Source organism: Pan paniscus, chromosome 5 (genome assembly GCF_029289425.2).
Source record: "Pan paniscus chromosome 5, NHGRI_mPanPan1-v2.0_pri, whole genome shotgun sequence".
Lineage (NCBI taxonomy): Eukaryota > Metazoa > Chordata > Mammalia > Primates > Hominidae > Pan > Pan paniscus.
The window spans coordinates 126,263,448-126,283,005 of record NC_073254.2 but is presented as its reverse complement, the minus strand read 5'-3'; the positions used below and the strand labels follow the sequence as shown (position 1 = coordinate 126,283,005).

Sequence of the window (19,558 nt, the reverse complement as noted above, 5' to 3'; positions counted from 1 at the left end):
AATCCGTCTTGTCAGGATCAGCTCCTCTCTTCAGAGTCGGCAGGCAGGAATGATTAAATCCGCTGGAGCTGCACCCACAGCCGCCCCTTCCCCCAGGTGCTGTGTCCCAGGGAGATGGGGGTTTTGTCTGTTAGCCCATGAGTGGGGCCATTACCTTTCCTTCAGAGATGCCCTGCCCAAAGAGGAGGAATCTAGAGAAGGACTCTGGCCACAGCCACTTTGTTGGACTGTGGTGAATTCCGCTCAGTCCAGACCTCCCAGACTCCTTAGCACTGTCAGAGGAAAACTGCCTAGTAAAGCCTCAGTAATGTCAGATGCCCCTCCCCCCGCCAAGCTTGATCATTCCAGGTTGACTTTAGACTGCTGTGCTGGCAGTGAGAGTTTCAAGCCAGTGGTTCTTAGCTTGCTGGGCTCCGTAGGAGTGGGGCCCACTGAGCGAGACCACTTGACTCTGTGGCTTCAGCACCCTTTCCAGGGGAATGAATGGTTCTGTCTCTCTGGGGTTCCAGGCGCCACTGAAGTATGAAAAAGACTCCTGCAGCTAGCTCGGTGTCTGCCCAAATGGCTGCCCAGTTTTGTGCTTGAAACCCAGGGCCCTGGTGGTGTAGGCTACATGAGGGAATCTCCTGATCTGCAGATTGCAGAAACCATGGGAAAAGTGTAGTAACCCAGCCGGGTAGCACAGTACCTCATGGCTTCCCTTGGCTGGGGGAGGCAGGCTCCCCGGCTTCTTGCACATCCTGGGTGAAGGAATGCCCCACCCTGCTTCTGGTCACCCTCCATGGGTTGGATCCACTGCCTAACTGGTCCCAACAAGATGACCTGGGTACCTCAGTTGGAAATGCAGAAATCACCTGCCGCCTTCTGTGTTTGTCTCGCTGGGAGCTGCAGACCGGAACTTTTCCTATTCAGCCATCTTATCAACTCGAGAATGGAAAACTTTTTAAGAACTTTATGATTTTCTTTAAGAGAATGGAAAACTTTAGATGTACTTACTTTTCTAATCCTTTTTTGTTTTGTCTGTTAGCTTCTTACCACCTTTCTGTAGATCAGTGTTTCCCAAAGTGTGCCAAAAGCATTAGTGTTACTTGGGAACTGATTAGAAATGTACCCTAGACCGGCCGGGTGCAGTGGCTCATGCCTGTAATCCTAGCACTTTGGGAGGCCGAGGTGAGTGGACCACAAGGTCAGGAGTTCAAGACCAGCCTGACCAACGTGGTGAAACCCCATCTCTACTAAAAATATAAAAATTAGGCATGGCACACGCCTCTAATCCGAGCTACTCAGGAGGCTGAGGCAGGAGAATCACTTGAACCTGGGAGGCGGAGGTTGAAGTGAGTCGAGATGGTGCCACTGCACTCCAGCCTGGGCGACAGAGCGAGACTCCGTCTCAAAAAAAAAAATGTGCCCTAGATCAGCTGAATCAGAAACTCTGGGTAAGTCCCAGCAGCCTGTTTCAGCAAGTCTTCCAGAAGGTTTTGACTCACTAAAGTTTGGGAACCACTCCTGTGGAGCAGGGTTTCCCAACCTCTGCACTGTTGACTTTTTTGGACTGGATAATTCTTTGATGTGGCTATGAGGGTTGGGGCTGTCCTGTGCAGGTTGGGGCTGTCCTGTGCATTGTGTAATCTTTAGCAGCACTTCTGGCCTCTACAGACTAGATGCCAGTAGCACACTGCCCCCTCCCCCGGTAATAATTGTTTCATTTTTTTCAACCCAACTTCTACATCCAGCCTAACAATAGGCTCTGTCAATACTACCTCCAAAATAAACCCCTATTTATTGACTTTTCTTCATCTCTACCGTTATCACCCTAATTACCACCATACTCTTAGGAGAACCACTACTCTAGAGGGAAATGATGTGGAGTTAATAGGTAAAACTGCTTCTCATTTAAAGTAGCAGTGACCACTTGTTGAGTGCATTTTAACTCATTCCAAGTTCTGTTCTGGGTACTTCACGTGAATTATCACTGCCATCACAACAGCTGTGCCAGATATGTTTCAAAGTTCACAGTGTGGGCTAACCCATTTATGAAGTTTCTCATCTATTCCAGCAATTCTTCCCTTGAGAACTAGTATGTCCTGTTGTCATAATGACTTATTTGGCTGCATGTGTAACTATATTCTTTTTTAAACAAAGGGATTTAGCAAATAAACAAAACAGTTATTTTAACCATTTACCTCTTATATGTAAGTTTAACTGTGTAAACGTCTTCTTTTTTCTTTTTTTTTGAGATGGAGTCTTTCTGAGTCTCCCAGGCTGGAGTTCAGTGGCAGGATCTCGGTTCTCTGCAACCTTCCGCCTCCCAGGCTTAAGCAATGCTCCCACTTCAGTCTCCTGAGTAGCTGGGACTACAGGTGCCTGCCCCCACGTCCAGCTCATTTTTGAATTTTTGTAGAGACAACGTTTCACCACATTGCCCAGGCTGGTCTTGAACTCCTGGGCTCAAGGGATCTGCCCACCTCAGCCTCCTAAAGCGCTGGGATTGTAGGTGTGAACTGTTTTGCCTGGTGAACTATGTAAACTTCTCATTGCAAACTTAACCATAACTGTTTCTGGATGATGGTGATTATTTACTTTTTCTGAGGTGACTACTAAATGACAAATGAATCAATAGTATGCTGTCGTTGCTGTAAGACATTCTGCTTACATTTTTTGAAATAATGTGTGTTCTATGTATTTTCCTTTCAGCTCTAGCTCACTTGATCTATCTCTGCATATTTTAACAACTCTTCTTTCCCACTCTTTAACTCTAATTTAAACTTGCCTAGTCTCTGTTCCATTCCTTTATTACCTTTCTAGGGTATGGATGGCTAGATACACATTTTAACTCAACAATCAGTAGTTAATGCTGGTTCATGTATTACGCATTTCCAGGTGTCACATGCTTTTAAACAAAAGCCTAGAAATCATTTGTATTGAGAATGTCAAGCCCCCACACCTGACCCCTGTGACATTTTATGTTCTTGAACTTGGCCTGTATAGACCAGTTCTGATTAGTGGCTATAGTGATGAATTCTGGCTGTTAAAATTCTGTATATTAATAATGTCATCTCCTGAACCAAGAAAGTCAGTGCAGTTCTATTGCAGCACTAGTTTCTTGTTACTCATTGGATACTGTTTCTCTTTTACTACTTTAGAAACTATGTAACGTTCAGAATCCTTTTATGTGAAAATCACATTTAAGACTAAAACTATCTGTGCCACTGGTATTTTAATTAGCATTCAGAGAATTGCAAGATTTTTACCCAAACACTGGAAAAAATAAGCAACTTATGAAAAAGAGGGGTAAAATGAACACGTTTGTTCATCTAAAATACAGCATGTTTAGTCCTGATTATCGTCTTCAAAGTGCTTTTCTACTTAAGAAGCATTCCTTCGCACAGTATCCCTTTAGTATCCAGACTGTGCTTAAGTTCCTGGAGCTCTTTTACATTTAGTGTATTTCTCTCTTTCCCATTAGAAGGATATAAAAGTATCCCAAACAGCATTTCAAATTGGAGTTAATTTTCATAATTCTAATTGTAGTTAAATTTCAAATTCCAAGCCACACTCAGAATGTCAAGATTTTGTGGCTAGTTTTTCTTTTTTAAAAAATTATACTTTAAGTTCTAGGGTACATGTGCACAACGTGCAGGTTTGTTACATAAGTATACATGTGCCATGTTGGTTTGCTGCACCCATAAACTCGTCATTTACATTGGATATTTCTCCTAATGCTATCCCTTCCCCCAGGCCCCCACCCACCGACAGGCCTCAGTGTGTGATGTTCCCCGCCCTGTGTCCAAGTGTCTGATTTTTCAGTTCCCCCCTGTGAGTGAGAACATGCAGTGTCTGGTTTTCTGTGCTTGTGATAGTTTGCTGAGAATGATGGTTTCCAGCTTCATCCATGTCCCTGCAAAGGACATGAACACATCATTTTTATGGCTGCATAGTATTCCATGGTTTATATGTGCCACATTGTCTTAATCCAGTCTATCATTGATAGACATTTGGGTTCCAATTCTTTGCTACCGTGAATAGTGCTTTTGCAACTATTTTTTCTTAAACTATCTTCTTGTTTTTGTTAATGCTTAGATTTTGTTCCACAGGTATTTTAACCTGCATGTAGTTTTCATGTATTTAAAAGTCATTATTTTTATGTAAGATTTAAAAAACTCTATAACTCTTTTACATATTTTTTAAAAGATGAAAAAGGATTAATATTTGTCCACCTAGAATGTAAGAAAGGAGCAGAAGAGACAAGGTGATGAAGGGAAATATAGGAAGTGAGAAGAGAAGGAAAACAACTTCATGGACTTGTTGAAAGGGGAAATGCTTTACAATTATAATACAGCTCATTCTCACCAGTATTTTTAGCATTATTTATTTTCAGGTGTTAGTACTCAGTAGAGTAATGCAATTCAGATATCTGAGCTGTAAATGAAAAAATTTGAGAAACACTGGGAGGATAATTTCAAATTTTAATAACTTTATTGTTATTTTTACTGTTAGGATTCCTGGAAATCCTGATTGAAGTTTTGGACCTTACAGGATACACTATGTATATCACGTATCCCTAAAAGTTATGGGATACATTTAAAACAATAATATTTAGTCTACAATAAGCTAATTATAGGTAATAAAGTATAATTTGTAAAATTCTGGGTGGGCCATATGTTTTGAGAAATGTATATAGTTTTCAGCCAACTTGTTTTGCAATGAATTAGTTGTTATATAACAGTTTTGAGGAAAATACTTCTTGAACAGTACAGTAGCTAAAAGTTGAACTAAGATGAGATTTTTCAGTTTCACTCATTATTGTCCTTGTCTTCTTTTAAAGAATAGTTACTAACTGAGTAATATTTTCAATTGATTATCACAATGCCTTTCTTCATGTACTCATTGAAGAATTATAGCTTAATGAACATGTTGAAACAAGTAATATTTATTTCTGTAGTAGCAGCTACTGCTAGCTGTGCTGTTCTGTCATCTCTAAATACTACAGGAGATGAGATTTGTTGAATTACTATACCAGATGTTACCATAATTTTTGAAGCATAGAACCCTGGAATTTTTGATAATATGAACATGCCATTCATTAATAGTTTCCCAGATCTCAGTCATAAGTTATCCTGAATTGGCTGAACATTGAGTGTTAGCAAACAAGCTGTTTTATTTATAGAAATGTAACTAAAAATCTTCTGTGTCATGGTATCACCCACTAGCAGCTACTAGCCTGATGACCCTGGGCATGTCATGTAGCTGCTTTGAGCTGCAATTTTCTCCTCTCTACAATGAGAAGAGCTATATCAGTAAGTTGTGTGAAAATTAAACAATATAAAATCCTAGGGTTTTTTAAATTGCTAAATTCTTTACAAGTGTATAAGTTATTGATAAAAGTCATCACTGGTCCCACTGTAATGAGAACCAACAGCTTTTCCCTATTTCTCACTCTAGTATTGTTTGTTTTTAATAGCACTTTTGACTAGCCTTTTTTTTTGATTCAGGGCCTCCTTGCTCTGTCACCCAGGCTGAGATGCAGTGGTAAGGTCATGGCTCACTGCAGCCGTGACCTCCTGGGTTCAGGCAATCAATCTTCCCATATCAGTCTCCCAAGTAGCTGGTACTACTGGCATACACCACCAATGCTTGGCTAATTTTTTTTTTTTGTTAGAGACGGGATCTACCTATGTTGTATTACTTGGTCATCTCTGCCATTTGAGGAGATGGGGAGTGGGGGTGGGTGGGAAGGACTTGAGCCATCAAGCATTACAAGTGCAAAATAAAGGATTCATCAGACTTATTAGAAATTGTGATAACTTGTGTCAATTTGGCTTCCCCAGCTACATGTTAAGTGAAAGGAAGAATCTCTTGTGTACTTGTTTTATTTTGGTTTTTGCTTTTTAATTCTCTACAGCTCCTGTTACTCAATTAAGTGCATAATGGGAGCAAGGGGTTTGATAGATTTCACTCTACACAGGTCCTACAAAATAAAAACTTGTTTGAGCATGCTGTTTTTTCTATCTCCTGTTTTAATTAAACTCCAGATTCACAATATGAACTGTTTGCAAATTGGGAACTTCTTTATATGGGTATTTTCCATGTAGCTACCATGTACAGATTAGGTAGATTTGAAATAGAATGGAGGAGCTTATTAGGCTTACTAAATTCCTGTGATATCCCAGGCCTAGAGACTTTCACATGCATAATCTTAGTGATTCCTCACAAGAATTAGATAAATATTACCATCTTTGCAAATGAGGAAATGAGTTCACAGAACTACCAAGAGGTGGAACCAGAATTTGAACCTAGATCCCTGATTCTGAAGTGAATGTACAATCATTCTCTGCATTATGATGTTTCAGTCAACAGTGGACTGCATGTATGATAGTGGTCCCTTAAGATTATAATGGAACTGAAAAATTCTTATGGCCTAGTAACCTGATAGCCCTTGTACCATCATAGCACAATGCATTACTCATAGATTTGTGGTGATACTGTCATAAACAAATGTGCTGCCAGTTGGATAAATGTCTAGCACATATAATTATGTACAGTAATTGATAATGATAAACGACTATGTTACTATTTACTTTTTTTCATTATTTTAGAGTGTTCACCTTCTACTTATTAGAAAAAGTTAGCTGTAAAATAGGAAGGTCCTTCAAGAGGTATTCTGGAAGGCATCATTTTCATCGGAGATGACAGCTTCACTCATGTTATTGCCCTTAAAGACTTTGCAGTGGGACAAGATGTGGAGGTGGAAGACAGTGATATTGATGATCCTCCCACTTTGTAGGCCTAGGCTAATGTGTGTATTTGTGTCTTAGTTTTTAACAAAAAGTCTTAAGTTAAAAAAATAAATTTTTAAATAAGTTTCATAGAATAAGGATATAAAAAATGTTTTTATGCAGCTGTACGTGTTTGTTTTAAGCTAAGTGTTATTACAAAAGACTCAAAAGTTGAAAATGTTTATAAAGTGAAAAAGCTATAGTAAGCTTAAGTTAATTTTTAAATAAATTCAATGTAACTTAAATGTACAGTGTTTACAAAGTCTACAGTAGAGTATAGTAATGTCCTAGGCCTTCACATTCACTCACCACTCACTTGTTGACTCACCCAGAGTCAGCCCTGCAAGCTCCATTGATGGTACGTGCACTATACAGGGGTGCCTTTTAAAAATATTTTATATGGTATTTTTACTGTACCTTTTCCTGGTTTGCACATACCATATAGGTTTATAGCCTAGGAGCAATAGGTTATACCATATAGCCTAGTTGTGTAGTAATCTGTACTCTCTAGGTTTTCTAAGTACATTCTATGATGTTTGCATGATGAAATTGCCTGATGCATTTCTCAGAATCTATCCTCATCGTTAAATGAAGCATGACTATATTTTTTGTTACATCTGGAGGTTGTTAACGCTGGCTATATATTAGAATCATCTGGGGAGCTTTCAAAAGTACAGATGCCAGGGAAATCAGGTAATTGGTCTGGAGTGGGTCCTGCACATTAGTATTTTTTAAAAGCTCTTCAGATGATCCTATCCTGGTGAGAAGCAAAAGTTAAGAAATGTTGCATTGCATACTGCATCTCCAGTGACCATTGGTGGCCCCTTTGTTTCGAAAGCTTTTGTTATTTGTCAGTGGATAATCATTAACAGATTAATAGTGTTTTCTACTGTACACTTTCTCTCCAGAAGCATAAAGGATTTGTATTAAAGAGAGAATTACCTACATAATAAATGTTGGAAAGATTATAGTGAACATAATGGGGGTATCTTTTTCTTTGTCAGTCTTTCAAAAATTAAAATATTTTTGTTTTTACCTTATGACTTTGGCTTGCTTTCTGAGTGAAGTAAAAATGAACTCAATTGCATATTAAATTTGTTTCTGGCCCTCTGCATCTAGGAAAGTAATAAACTAATTTCGGCCAAGAGAAATAACATTTTCTTAATATACAGTAGTTTTAAAAAGTAATAGAACAGGAGGTTATTGGTTATAAATCTATAGATGATTGTAACAGGAATACATTTAGATAATTAGTCCTGGCCTACCACTGTGCTGTAGCTCTGTAAATCTCTTTTTGACAAGCTGCTTTAAAGATTGTCATGGATGAAGGGAAAATGGGAGTATAGTTGAAGATCATTATTATTAGAAATTTTAATATAAGCACATAGAACAACAGAATAATTTGTTTTTTACCTTATGAAATTTTTGAGTTTTGAATCTTTTTTATTACCCAGCTTAAAAATACATTTGAAATAAATTATTCTTAATTGGTTAGAATACGATAATTGAATCCTGTCTACTTAAAAATGAAGGCAGTTACTGGGATTGACTCTTGGAATACGTTTAAAGATGTTGTAACTTACAGTCATGGTTTATTGGCTGGTGATGTTGAAATTAGAATTTACAGTCTGCTTTTCTCAATACTTAATAAGATTAATTTTCTTTAAATTTCCAAGCAGTAGTTTTTAACGATTTACAGAGTTTTCATGAGGTAGCTAGTTTTTACTGACTCCATTTATAAAGCTATGCTGTAATAAGGTGTAGCAATTGTGAACCTCTCATCTTTTCAGATTAACAAGAACCCCTTCCCCCATCATGCTTATGTCCTCTCCCCTACTATATTAAGACATGTTAGAAGAAGAAGGGGTTGGAAAGGAATGGTTATCTAGGTCTTAAGCGATAGAGTTGGAACTCAGACTTGCTTGTCAAGACTGGAGGACTCCTCAGATGTTGGCCCAGATGTTCTTGGACCACCATTCTTATTCCCACCGTTACATGATATGGCTGGAGATGAATGCAGTGAAATTGATGGGAGGTAAATGGCAACTAAATTGTGCCCACAGGGTGAGAAGATAGAACCTTTTATGGTGGTTGAAAAAGTTGGAGGAAGCAAAAGGGACATAGAGGGTATTTGGTTGTAAATATTGCAGCTGTACTGTGTTAGGGCTTTTATTCTCCCAATTATGGCTAGCAAAGGCTGCTCAATTGCATAACTCCAACAGGCAACATTCACATAGAATTTGATGTGAGTGATGCAGACTCCCTGGCTCTGAGCCAGACTGAACAGTCCAGCAGTTCTGTAATGATGGGGTTTTGGCAGGGCCACTTTTCCATACTGGTCCTGACACTTCTTACCTGGTAGAATCTAGAAGCTCAGTGCCTTCTCTTGTTGAATCTGAGGCAGCCTAAAAGATAATGATAATAGGAAACACTTATGTAGCACTTAATTTGTGTCAGGCACAGTAAGTGTCTTGCTAAAACTCACACAACTATTAAATAAATGACAAAGCTGGGAAACAAACCCAGGCAGTGTGGCTCCAGACTGTCTACTTTTTCCACTATGCCACACTTTGTTTGCTATTCCCTTGTTTTTATTGTCCCCATTGCCTAGTCATTCATTTAGCTATTAGTGATTAACAAACATTCGTTGAGTATGTACTATGTGCATACTCATAGTACATTAACTTTCTAGGGCTGAAGTACGTAGAACTTTCTAGGGCTGAAGATAAAGTCTTTGCCCTCATGGGACTTACATTTTGGTTGAGGGAGAGCAACAGTACATACTTAAACATGTAAATTGCATAATTTGAAGTAACGATAAGTATTTAGAATAAAATAGAGTGATGGTATAGGGAATGATTGGAAAGTGGGGCTGTCTTACCTAGGATTATGAAAGAAATCTTTCTGAGGGGGTAACACTGTATTGAGACTTGAATGATGAGAAGCAGTTATGTAAAGATTAGGAAAGTGGGGATTCTAGGCTGCTAAAACTGAAATGGGAACAAGTTTGGTATTTACTAGGGACCGAAAAGAAAAATAGCATGACTTAGAGCTTAGTAAGTAAGGTAGGTAGTAACTTAGTAAGTTAGTAAGGTAGACAGTGAGATCTCAGAGAAATGCAGCAATAACATTCCAAGGGGGTGGAGTGGGCCTGGTAGGAATCTGCTTCTAGGGGAAGAGGTATTTTGTTACTCACATTATTTATGGTTGCCTGCATGTAGAGTTTGGTCAGGGAACAGTCTGCCCCAGATGCAGGCAGTAAGGAGATGCAGTGGGTTGCATATTTTTTAAAATGATTTTAGTACATAACTTAAAATAACCATATCATTAATGTGCATCATAAAGCATTATGTTTTATGGCCCATTAGAAAATATTTGAAAATTTACTTGTTGATGATTTATACTTTAAAAGAGCTTTCTGGATGCTGTGCACAGGGGATAAACATAGGACAGTGACCAAGTAGGAGGCTATTGTGTTGGCTCAGAGAGGTGAAAGTGGTAGTGGTGAACACGGAGAGAAGTAATTGCAGTCTAAATATATATTGATTACTGTTCTTGATGCCAATTTTCTAAGACTGTGGCACTTACTTTGTAGGGTAAAGGAGTAAATGTCTTCTCTCAGTTAATTTTCAGACAGTTACTGTCCAGGTCAAAATTGTCCAGGAATTTGGATTTTATTGCTTTTGTGATTCACTGAAACCACAGATTTCCCTGGGTAGAAACCTTCTGCCAAGATGTGTGTTTATGGACAGGATGAAGGATGAACTTCCTCCAGGACTGGCACTGCTTAGCCCTGACGCAGAGGCTAGCCCACTGGGCCCACCTACTTCTGTGTTCATGATGAATTTTCAAGGGCTGATTCTCTTAATTTGACCTGGCTCATAAGGCAGATGAGTTTGAAGATACAGGTCACTTACTGAAAACCTGCTTTTGGCAGCCTACCAGTAATTACTACTTGTTCATTTTTATTTTTCTCCTGTTTTGTCTTACAGAGATGTTTAACATATTACGTATGAAGAAATTAATTCATATAGGTCTATATTTGAATGTGTTTTCTGTTACTTATCTTGAAAGCCTCTGATTAAAACAATACAATTATTACATGATCACTTGTAGTCCTGATTTGAATAATACTGTTGACAGATGGAAAATTTTGTGAAGAGTGGGTTCCCTTCTGTAGTGATTTTCAGCCATTTGCTTTTCCTTCCAAAGACAAGCTTACAGTCTGTCTTCTATGTGCTGTCACAATCTGACATTTATTTGAAATGCTGTAACTCTGCTCTCCTTTGGCTTCTTAGATGTTAAAGACCAGGAGGTGAATAGTGTATGCATGTGGAGACCATTTCATCGGTTTCCTGCATGAGGGTCCTAGCCAGCTGAGTTGAGCCTGAGTAGCAATCCCTACACTCTCCTTATATGTCCTCCATGTCTCCTGTGGGGGATTTTAGACATGTTATTTGTGGCGTAAGAATTATTTTGCCTTGAGTTTTTACCTCCCGTAAAGCTTAAGTGGAAGAATAGGTAAATCCTTTAAAGTTATCACTTTTTCCTGCGGTTTGTCCATGTGAGTAACAAAGAATACAAATTAACTTGGTATCTTACGCATTTTAGAGAGCTCTGAAATTAAAAAAAAAAATAACATTTTTTCCAGGTGTTTTAAAATTTGCAAGACCAATATAAAAGCTTAATTCAGCAGAGAGAGAGAGGAAAAATGGATGACCATCAGGATTTTTGAGGAATGGTATTTTTCATCTTTTTTTTTTTTAAATTGATTGAATATTTCTGTAGAACAGTCCTTCAGTTTTATGCTTTTGATTTGATAGCCTTCTTAAATGTTAAGTTTTATAAAAAGAAACTAACATCAGTAATATTGCTTGTAGCTCTGGCGAGAAGTATATATATTATCTTCCTCCCAATGTGAATGAGCTAAGTGACTGCTAGTTTTAATTTTCTCCTACTTAGTCTTTGTTTTGTTTGGCTCTGCACGGTGGCTCATGCCTGTAATCCAACACTTTGGGAGGCCAAGGCAGATGGATCACTTGAGGTCAGAAGTCCAAGACCAGCCTGGCCAACATGGTGAAATCCCGTCTCTACTAAAAATACAAAAATTAGCCGGGCGTGATGATGCATGCCTATAACCCCAGCTACTTGGGAGGCTGAGGTGGGAGAACCTCTTGAACCTGGGAGGTGGAGGTTGCAGTGAGCAGAGATCTTGCCACTGCACTCCAGCTGGGGTGACAGAGCGAGACTCTGTCTCTTTTTAAAAGGAACAAAAAAATCCATTGTGAAAGACACTTGGTTATTCCTTCAATCTCAACACTGATTTTCTCTCCTCCTTTTCTTTTCTTCTTTTCTTTTTCTTTCTTTCTTTTCTTTTCTCTTTCTTTCTTTCTCTTTCTCTTTCTTTCTTTCTCTCTTTCTTTTTCTGTCTTTCTCTCCCCCTCCCCCCTCCCTTCCTCCCTCCCTCTCCCCCTCCCTCCCTCCCCCTCCCTCCCCCTCCCTCTCCCTCTCCCTCCCTCTCTCCCCCTCCTTTCTCCCCCCTCCCTCTCCCTCCCTCCCTCTCTCCCCCTCCCTCCCTCTCTCCCCCTCCATCCCTCTTTCCCCCTCCCTCCCTCTCTCTCCCCCTCCCTCCCTCCCTCTTACCCTCCCTCCCTCTCTCCCCCTCCCTCTCTGCCTCTCTTACCCTCCCTCCCTCTCTCCCCCCTTATCCTCCCTCCCTCTCCCCCTCCCTCCCTCCCCCCTCCTCTCTCCCCCCTCCTCTCTCCCCCCTCCCTCCCTCCCTCCCTCTCTGATTAGGGTGTTTTCAGCTATTGCTGGGAAAATACCTTTTTAATATAAGAATATAGCGTTTCTATAAGAAGATTAAAGTTAATATCAATTAATACAGATTTTTTTCTATCGTGTCTTCCTTTTAAACATAGTTGTATTTGGGCCTAATCAGTGGGTTAAGCAGGCTAAGTTTTATGTGAAGAATTAATAAACTCTGATAAAAGAGTGTCTATAAAATATAAGAAAACTATATATTTTACCTTAGGGCTGAGAGAGGAAGACCAAACTTGTAAGGGGTCCCACCTGCAAGGGCTAGGGCTCAGACTTCATTGGAGGAGGTATATTCAGCTCATTGAATTAGTAGAAAAGTTCCCTCTTCCCGCCAGGCCAGAGTTGGTATGTAGTCCATTGGCAGTCAGGGCAACCTGGAATGCAGGTGATCAACAACATGTGGCATGGTTGTGCAGAGGGAGTGGCAGCTGGGTGGGAAACCACAGATGGGCAGCCCATGCAGGCCTCCAGAGCAAGCAAATTGAGATGTTGATAAGGGCAAGCGCCCATTAGTGTGCCTATGCAAGCAGGAAGCCTTTGGAGTGCTAGATTCTGTCTTGAGGGCTGGTTAACCCTGGGCCAGGCTCCTGCTGCCACCTTGCTGAGAGACTTGCGTATCTGGACATTGGGCAGAACCGTTTCTCCTACAACTTCTTTTAGCATTTTCTGCTGAGAAATCTTAAGATAGTTTTGCAGTAGAGATGCTTAAAGGATTTGTGACCATATAGCGATGCATATATTGAAGGGTGAATTTGGAGAAGAGAGTCATACAATTGATAACTGGCACAATCATGTTTCTTTTTCCAGTTTACTTTTATGAGAAATTATGTTCATAGTGTTCTATCCATTCTTTGATTCAAGAGCACATGCTATGCATGCACCATGCTAGGTGCTTGAGATTTCATGACAAGGCAGCAAAGTAAAATTTTAAGTATGCATGAAGAATCATTATATTTAGCTGTCACATTCTTGCTTGATACTTGATGGTAGAAAGACACTTTTTTAAGCATTGACAGAATAATTGCTTCATATGTGAGAGGACTATGTCAAAGTAGTATTCTTCACATTAAGATAAAGTTTCGTGGCAGCAACTGTTGAACCAATTGGGGACTTTGAATCGGAAGACCAAGATTCTGGTCTTGGTTATTAATTAAACATATAACAATCTGGGCCTTAGTTATCATCTGTGAAATTGTGCTGGACTTACTGGATTCAAAATTTTCTCTCACACCATTTCTAATATACTGCGAGTCTTCCCTCACATTGGAGTTGAAGATTAGAGTAAGGAAGGCCTAAAGCCTGTCACAGTCTTTTAGGACAGGGGTGTAAGAAGAAATAACTAATTTTAAAAAAATATACAGTTAGGATGGTTTAAGCAGAATCAATAGATTGCCAGTAGATTGGATTCAAACAGGTCTAGTAATAGAAAAATACCAAGCTGAACTGTAATTCTGGATGTATTTCCTTGCTTTATAGAGATAAGATTTTGATACAAATTTCTGAGTATAAAATATTTTATTATAAGGTGGGATTCTGGGTGAGTTAAAAAAAGGAGTTGCTTAAAAAACAATGTACAGAATGGGAGAAAATATGTGAATCATAGATAAGGGGTTTGTATTCAGAATTTATAAAGAGCTCTTATAACTCAACAATAAAAAGACAACTGGTTTAAAAGGGAAAGTGATTTGATAGGCATTTCTGCAAATTTGCACAAATGGCCAGTGAGCACATGAGAAGATGCTCAGCATAGTCATTAAGGAAATGCAAATCAAAACCACAATGAGATACTTCTTGATGCCTGCCAGAATGGTTATAATTAAAAAGACCAGTAGTAGCAAGCATTGGCAAGGATGTGGACTAATTGGAATCCAAATACATTGCTGGTGGAAATGTAAGGTAGTACACTCACTTTGGAAAACAGTATGGCAATTCCTCAAAACACAGTTACCATGTATCAGTTAAATAGAGTTACCTAATGACCCAGTAGTTCTACTCCTAGGTACATACCCAAGAGAACTGAAAACATATGTCCACACGAAAATTTGTTTACAAATGTTCATAGTAGCATTATTTATAATAGATAAAAAGCGGAAACTACTTAAATGTCAGTCAACTGAGAGAACAAAAATCTGGTAACTCCACATAATGGAATATTATTCAGCCGTAAAAGCAAATGAAGTTCTGATACATACTACAACATGAATGGACATCAAAAATATTATGCCAAGCGAAAAACCCAGATGCAAAAGAACCACATATTATATTACTTCATTTATATGAAATGTCTGGAATAGGCAACCTATAGAGATAGAAAGTAGTGATTTTTCAGGGGCTGGGGCAAGGGGGAGTGGGAAGTGACTATTAATAGTTACAGGTTTCTTTTTGGGATGCTGAAAATGTTCTGAACTCTGAATATACTGAAAACCACTAAGTTGTATACTTTAAAAGGGGTGAATTTTATGGTATGCAAATTATATCTCAAGTTGTTTATTTAAAAAATTTGAAACTGAAAAGTTTTTAAAAAGAGCTTAATTGGTCTGAGATTAAGCTGCAGTTGGCACTTCATAAGTGCCAGTTCCATATTTCTTTCAAAGCTTTTTAAAAAAAAATCTTTGGTATTTAATGTTTACTGTGTTCAGTATTTTGACTTTATTTTTATTTTTATTTTTGAGACGGAGTTTCGCTCTTGTTGCCCAGGCTGGAGTGCAATGGCATGATCTCGGCTCACCACAACCTCTGTCTCCCAGGTTCAAGCAATTCTCCTGCCTCAGCCTCCCAAGTAGCTGGGAATACAGGCATGCACCACCACGCCTGGCTAATTTTGTATTTTTAATAGAGACGGGGTTTCTCCGTGTTGGTCAGGCTGGTCACGAACGCCTGACCTCAGGTGATCTGCCCGCCTCAGCCTCCTCCTAAAGTGCTGTGATTACAGGCGTGAGCCACCGCACCCTGCGACTTTATTTCTTTACACAACTTCTAGTTAACATTTAGGCTACTTGAAGCTGTACCTTTGTAGCTCAGCAATTAGAAGTAGTACCAGGAGAGTCAAGACATCTATCCTCTACCTGGTGTGTTTTTTGCCTTGATAACACAAGTAGTCGTATGTTTATATGTTTACAGTTTTTCTTATGAGAAAAAAATGGCTGTGCGAATATCTAGGGAGAAGATGCAATAATGTAGAAAAAAATTAATTTTATATTTGCTTTATGTTTATGGAAAGATAAGTTTAATAAAAATAAGAAAATATATGTGATGTCCTTTCAGAAACTTCTAGAGGGATATTTAAAACTTTCATCTCTTCATGTGAGGTGTTCCATTATAATGTTGTTCATTTTTAATAACAAATAATTTATATCATTACAGACAGATTTGACCAGTTTTGGGCCATCAATCGGAAACTCATGGAATATCCTGCAGAAGAAAATGGATTTCGTTATATCCCCTTTAGAATATATCAGGTAGGAAATAACATTTTAAAAAACATCCATTTATGAAAGCCTCAGACATCTTAATTGAAGCACTCTAGTCTAGAACTCTTTGTCTGCATAGTAATTAAACGGTATTTATTAGGGGTTTTCCAAACTGTGTCTTTCAGTGGCAATCAAGTCAGATACCGCACTGAAATATTTGACTCATATGCAGTTGGTACTCATTATTTGTAGATTTCATATTGGCAGATTCACATGCTTACTAAAATTTATGTGTAACCCCAAAGTCAGTACTTGGAGCACTTTTACGGTCATTCAGAGTGGTGAAAAATTGATTCACCTGATGCTCATTTCCCAGCAGAGGTTGATCAAAGCGAGGCTCTACCTTCTTGTCTCAGCTGTCATACTATAAACAAGCCTTCTTTTCACAGTGTATGTAGTGCCATGCTTTTACATTTTTGTGCTTTTTGTTAGTGATTTTGCTGTTTAAAACAGACTCCAAATGTAGCACTGAAGTGCTCTTTTTAAACAGAAACACACATAGAACAAGGTTATGTATTGATCAGTTAATGAACATGTTGTGACCGAGGGCTCATGGAAACATAACCTTGTATTCCCCCAGGAGCGATTATTTCAGTGTTTGTGGTAACCTTATAGAACAGAACTACTGCAAATCACAAGAATTTACTAAGTCTGTTTGTTTTGGATGGTGAGTCTTCAGTGTTGTACCACAAAGTAGGCAATAGGCTCTTAAGTCTTTCTCACAGCATATTTGCATGAGGTAAAGAAACTCCATGTTTCTGTACTTTAAAAGTGCTGGCATAAATATTGACATTTAGCAAATATTAAATATTTTTTTAATGAATGGCATTCCAGGAAGTAAGTTACATACTATTCATGAGAAAAGCATTTAAGAACAAGAACCAGAAGCATAATGTCACAGGCATAGACTCTAATCTAGTAGGACTTCCATTCAAACTCAGAGGTTTTGTCATAACTTTCTTTGTAGCCATTTTTAGTATCCCACAATCTTTACCAATAGTTCCTTCTATAGTTATTTTAAAATCTTTTATAGAGCCATCACATAACTATGTGTTCAAAGAGGAAAGCAAATTGTCTAATTGAAAATAAACATCTCAATATACTGGAAGAATGAAGAATGTTTATTTAGTGTTGTAGGTATAATTTTCAAGTAGTCCATATTTTTCATGAAGGCGGGGTTATTGTTAGGTTCATGCATTGTGTCCAGGTTCTAGAAAAGTGCCCGGCATTTGAATTTCTAATTTATTAAATCATTTATCATTTGTCAATTTTATTTTAATTATTTATATTCTTTCTATTTTACCATGAGCTCCACAGTAACATGCCGTAAGGCATTCCCACAGCCCAGCAAAATATCTTACTTGTATACTTTAGTTGAAGAAAATATATCGCAGACTCTGAAGACTTTTCACAAAGAGTCCGGAAACTGTTTTGAGATTTATACCTCTCAGCACTTATTTGGGTCAAGTTCTGGCATATGTATTTATACAAGAGATTCTTTACTGTAACTTCTTTAAACTCCTGTAGGGAAAATGTATTATACTTAATTTAGGAATTATTATTGTCAGAATATAGTGCATGTGTACAGAGGAAAGGTTTTCCTTTTTGAATTTATTCTGTTTTAGGGGAAAATTGTCAGATTAATCCATACCTAGTGTTGTGTTATTATAATACAGGTAAGTTTCAGAGAGAGAGAGAGAGAGAGAGAAAGGATGTGTGTGTGTGTGTGTGTGAGAGAGACAGAGACAGAGAGAGAATGGTTTTTATAAAGTGCTATAATTAGATAGAAAGTGGGAGGGTAGAGAATTCTCAAAATTTGCTTGACAAAACCTGGCTGCCAGATGGGGACTCTCAGCAGAACCTCCTGCTTGATCTTTAATGTGTCAAGGCACTTGGGCAGTTTTTCCTTAAACAGAAAGCGACAAAGAGCCTAAGGACAATATAGGTTCTCATTTGACCTACATAACTTTCCTTTTGGCTTTATCTCAGTTCCATTTTGGTTTTTATTTGAATTTAATTAAAGTTTTAGAAGTGAGATATGAAAATGAATATAAAAATTAAGGAGTCCAGTTTTTGCTAATTTGCCATTTCCTGGCTTTTCCTATTTCCCTATTTGGTATTCAGTCTTCAACCATGGCCTTGACCAAAGGAGGATGGAACTCTATTTTTGTTTGCCTAATTGTGTGATCTAAAGGCAACATCAGATTTCTGTTGCTAACTTCTTTATATCTGATTAGTTTGTATGGTTGTGATATTCTGTTTGTTAAATGTAGCTTTTATTTGTGCAGCATTTTGATTAACACCTTTCATTTCTTTAAAATACTAGATACAAATCTCTATAATATTTGAGCCCTTAAGTTACTAAGTAAATTTAAGGAAAATCTGAAAATCCAGATTCATTAATAAATAAAGGGCATAATTTTTACTGAAATATTCATTTTACTTTGCAGAATCCTAATAGAATTTCTGTATAACCGGAGAGAGAGAGACAGAGTACTGAGCATGCTTGAGTGAGGCCCATCTTATCTTGTTGAAGCCTCAAAACCATCTTAGGAATAGGAATCATTATCTGATTTTACATGTGAGGAAACTGAGGCTCGGGAATTTTAAGTCACTTGCCTCAGTGAACAAATGAAAAAATGGAAGAACTAGAATCCAGACCCAGGCCTGATTTATGAGCAAACTATGACTTTTGTTTGTAATCATTAAGTTTGTAGAATTTTCAGAACATAATTATCATGAAAAGTGAAGTCTGCCCTGACCAAATAAGTTGATAGGAGCCTAGAATACCTGTGACTGGTGGTATTCTTTGAAGATAAACTTTTGTAAAGATTGTCATCAAACTATTTATTTTTCATCTGTAATTCATTTATCATGAGCTCAAAATGACTATAGTCAGGTGACAGATTTTTAGTGGTAAAAGTTGAATTGGTCCAAAAGCCATCTAGAGATGTTGCAGACCAAAATGTGTCATTTCTGTCATTTACATAACAGTTTAGTTTGGTGTGTTAGTTTCAGGTTTGTGTTCCTGAAGTCCAGGTGCTTCATATTAGCCAGTATTCTAGAGATGACATTAAGTGCAGGAAATGTTACAGAATGTAACCAAAATGTTATTTAGCACTTGTAAACAGGTGGTGATTAATGAAGGCATTTGTCAAAAAGATTTGTAAAATGACTGTGAATTCCTTAGGCATTGGTATTTGAGATGTAAAATGAAAATTAAGCACATCATATCTGTTTTTCAAGAAGCAATAGATTGATAAATGTTATCCTGCCATTATACTTTGGGTAAGAAAAGTGTGTCTCATTGATTCATTCAACAAGTTTATTTACACACATATTTGCCTGCCATGCCCTGTGCTATGCACAAGGGATACAACTGATGATCGATATTATGTATGACCCCTTAGAAGGTTATAGTCTAAAGGTGGAAAGAAACAAATCAAGAAAGAAACAAATCAACTAAGAATACAAATATAACATTGGAACTGT

The 19,558-nt window shown here is 38.1% G+C and overlaps 1 protein-coding gene across 7 annotated transcripts in view; it reads left to right on the top strand.

Moving 5' to 3' along the window:
* ATG5 (autophagy related 5) overlaps positions 1 to 19,558 on the top strand; it is a 162,876-nt gene that overhangs the window by 63,573 nt on the left and 79,745 nt on the right. For all 7 annotated transcript variants that reach the window (XM_055113990.2, XM_003824340.5, XM_008978074.4 and 4 more), the window contains one exon: positions 15,960 to 16,054. In XM_055113990.2, coding sequence (XP_054969965.1) covers positions 15,960 to 16,054 — 95 coding nt within the window. The remainder of the gene's footprint in view (positions 1 to 15,959; positions 16,055 to 19,558) is intronic.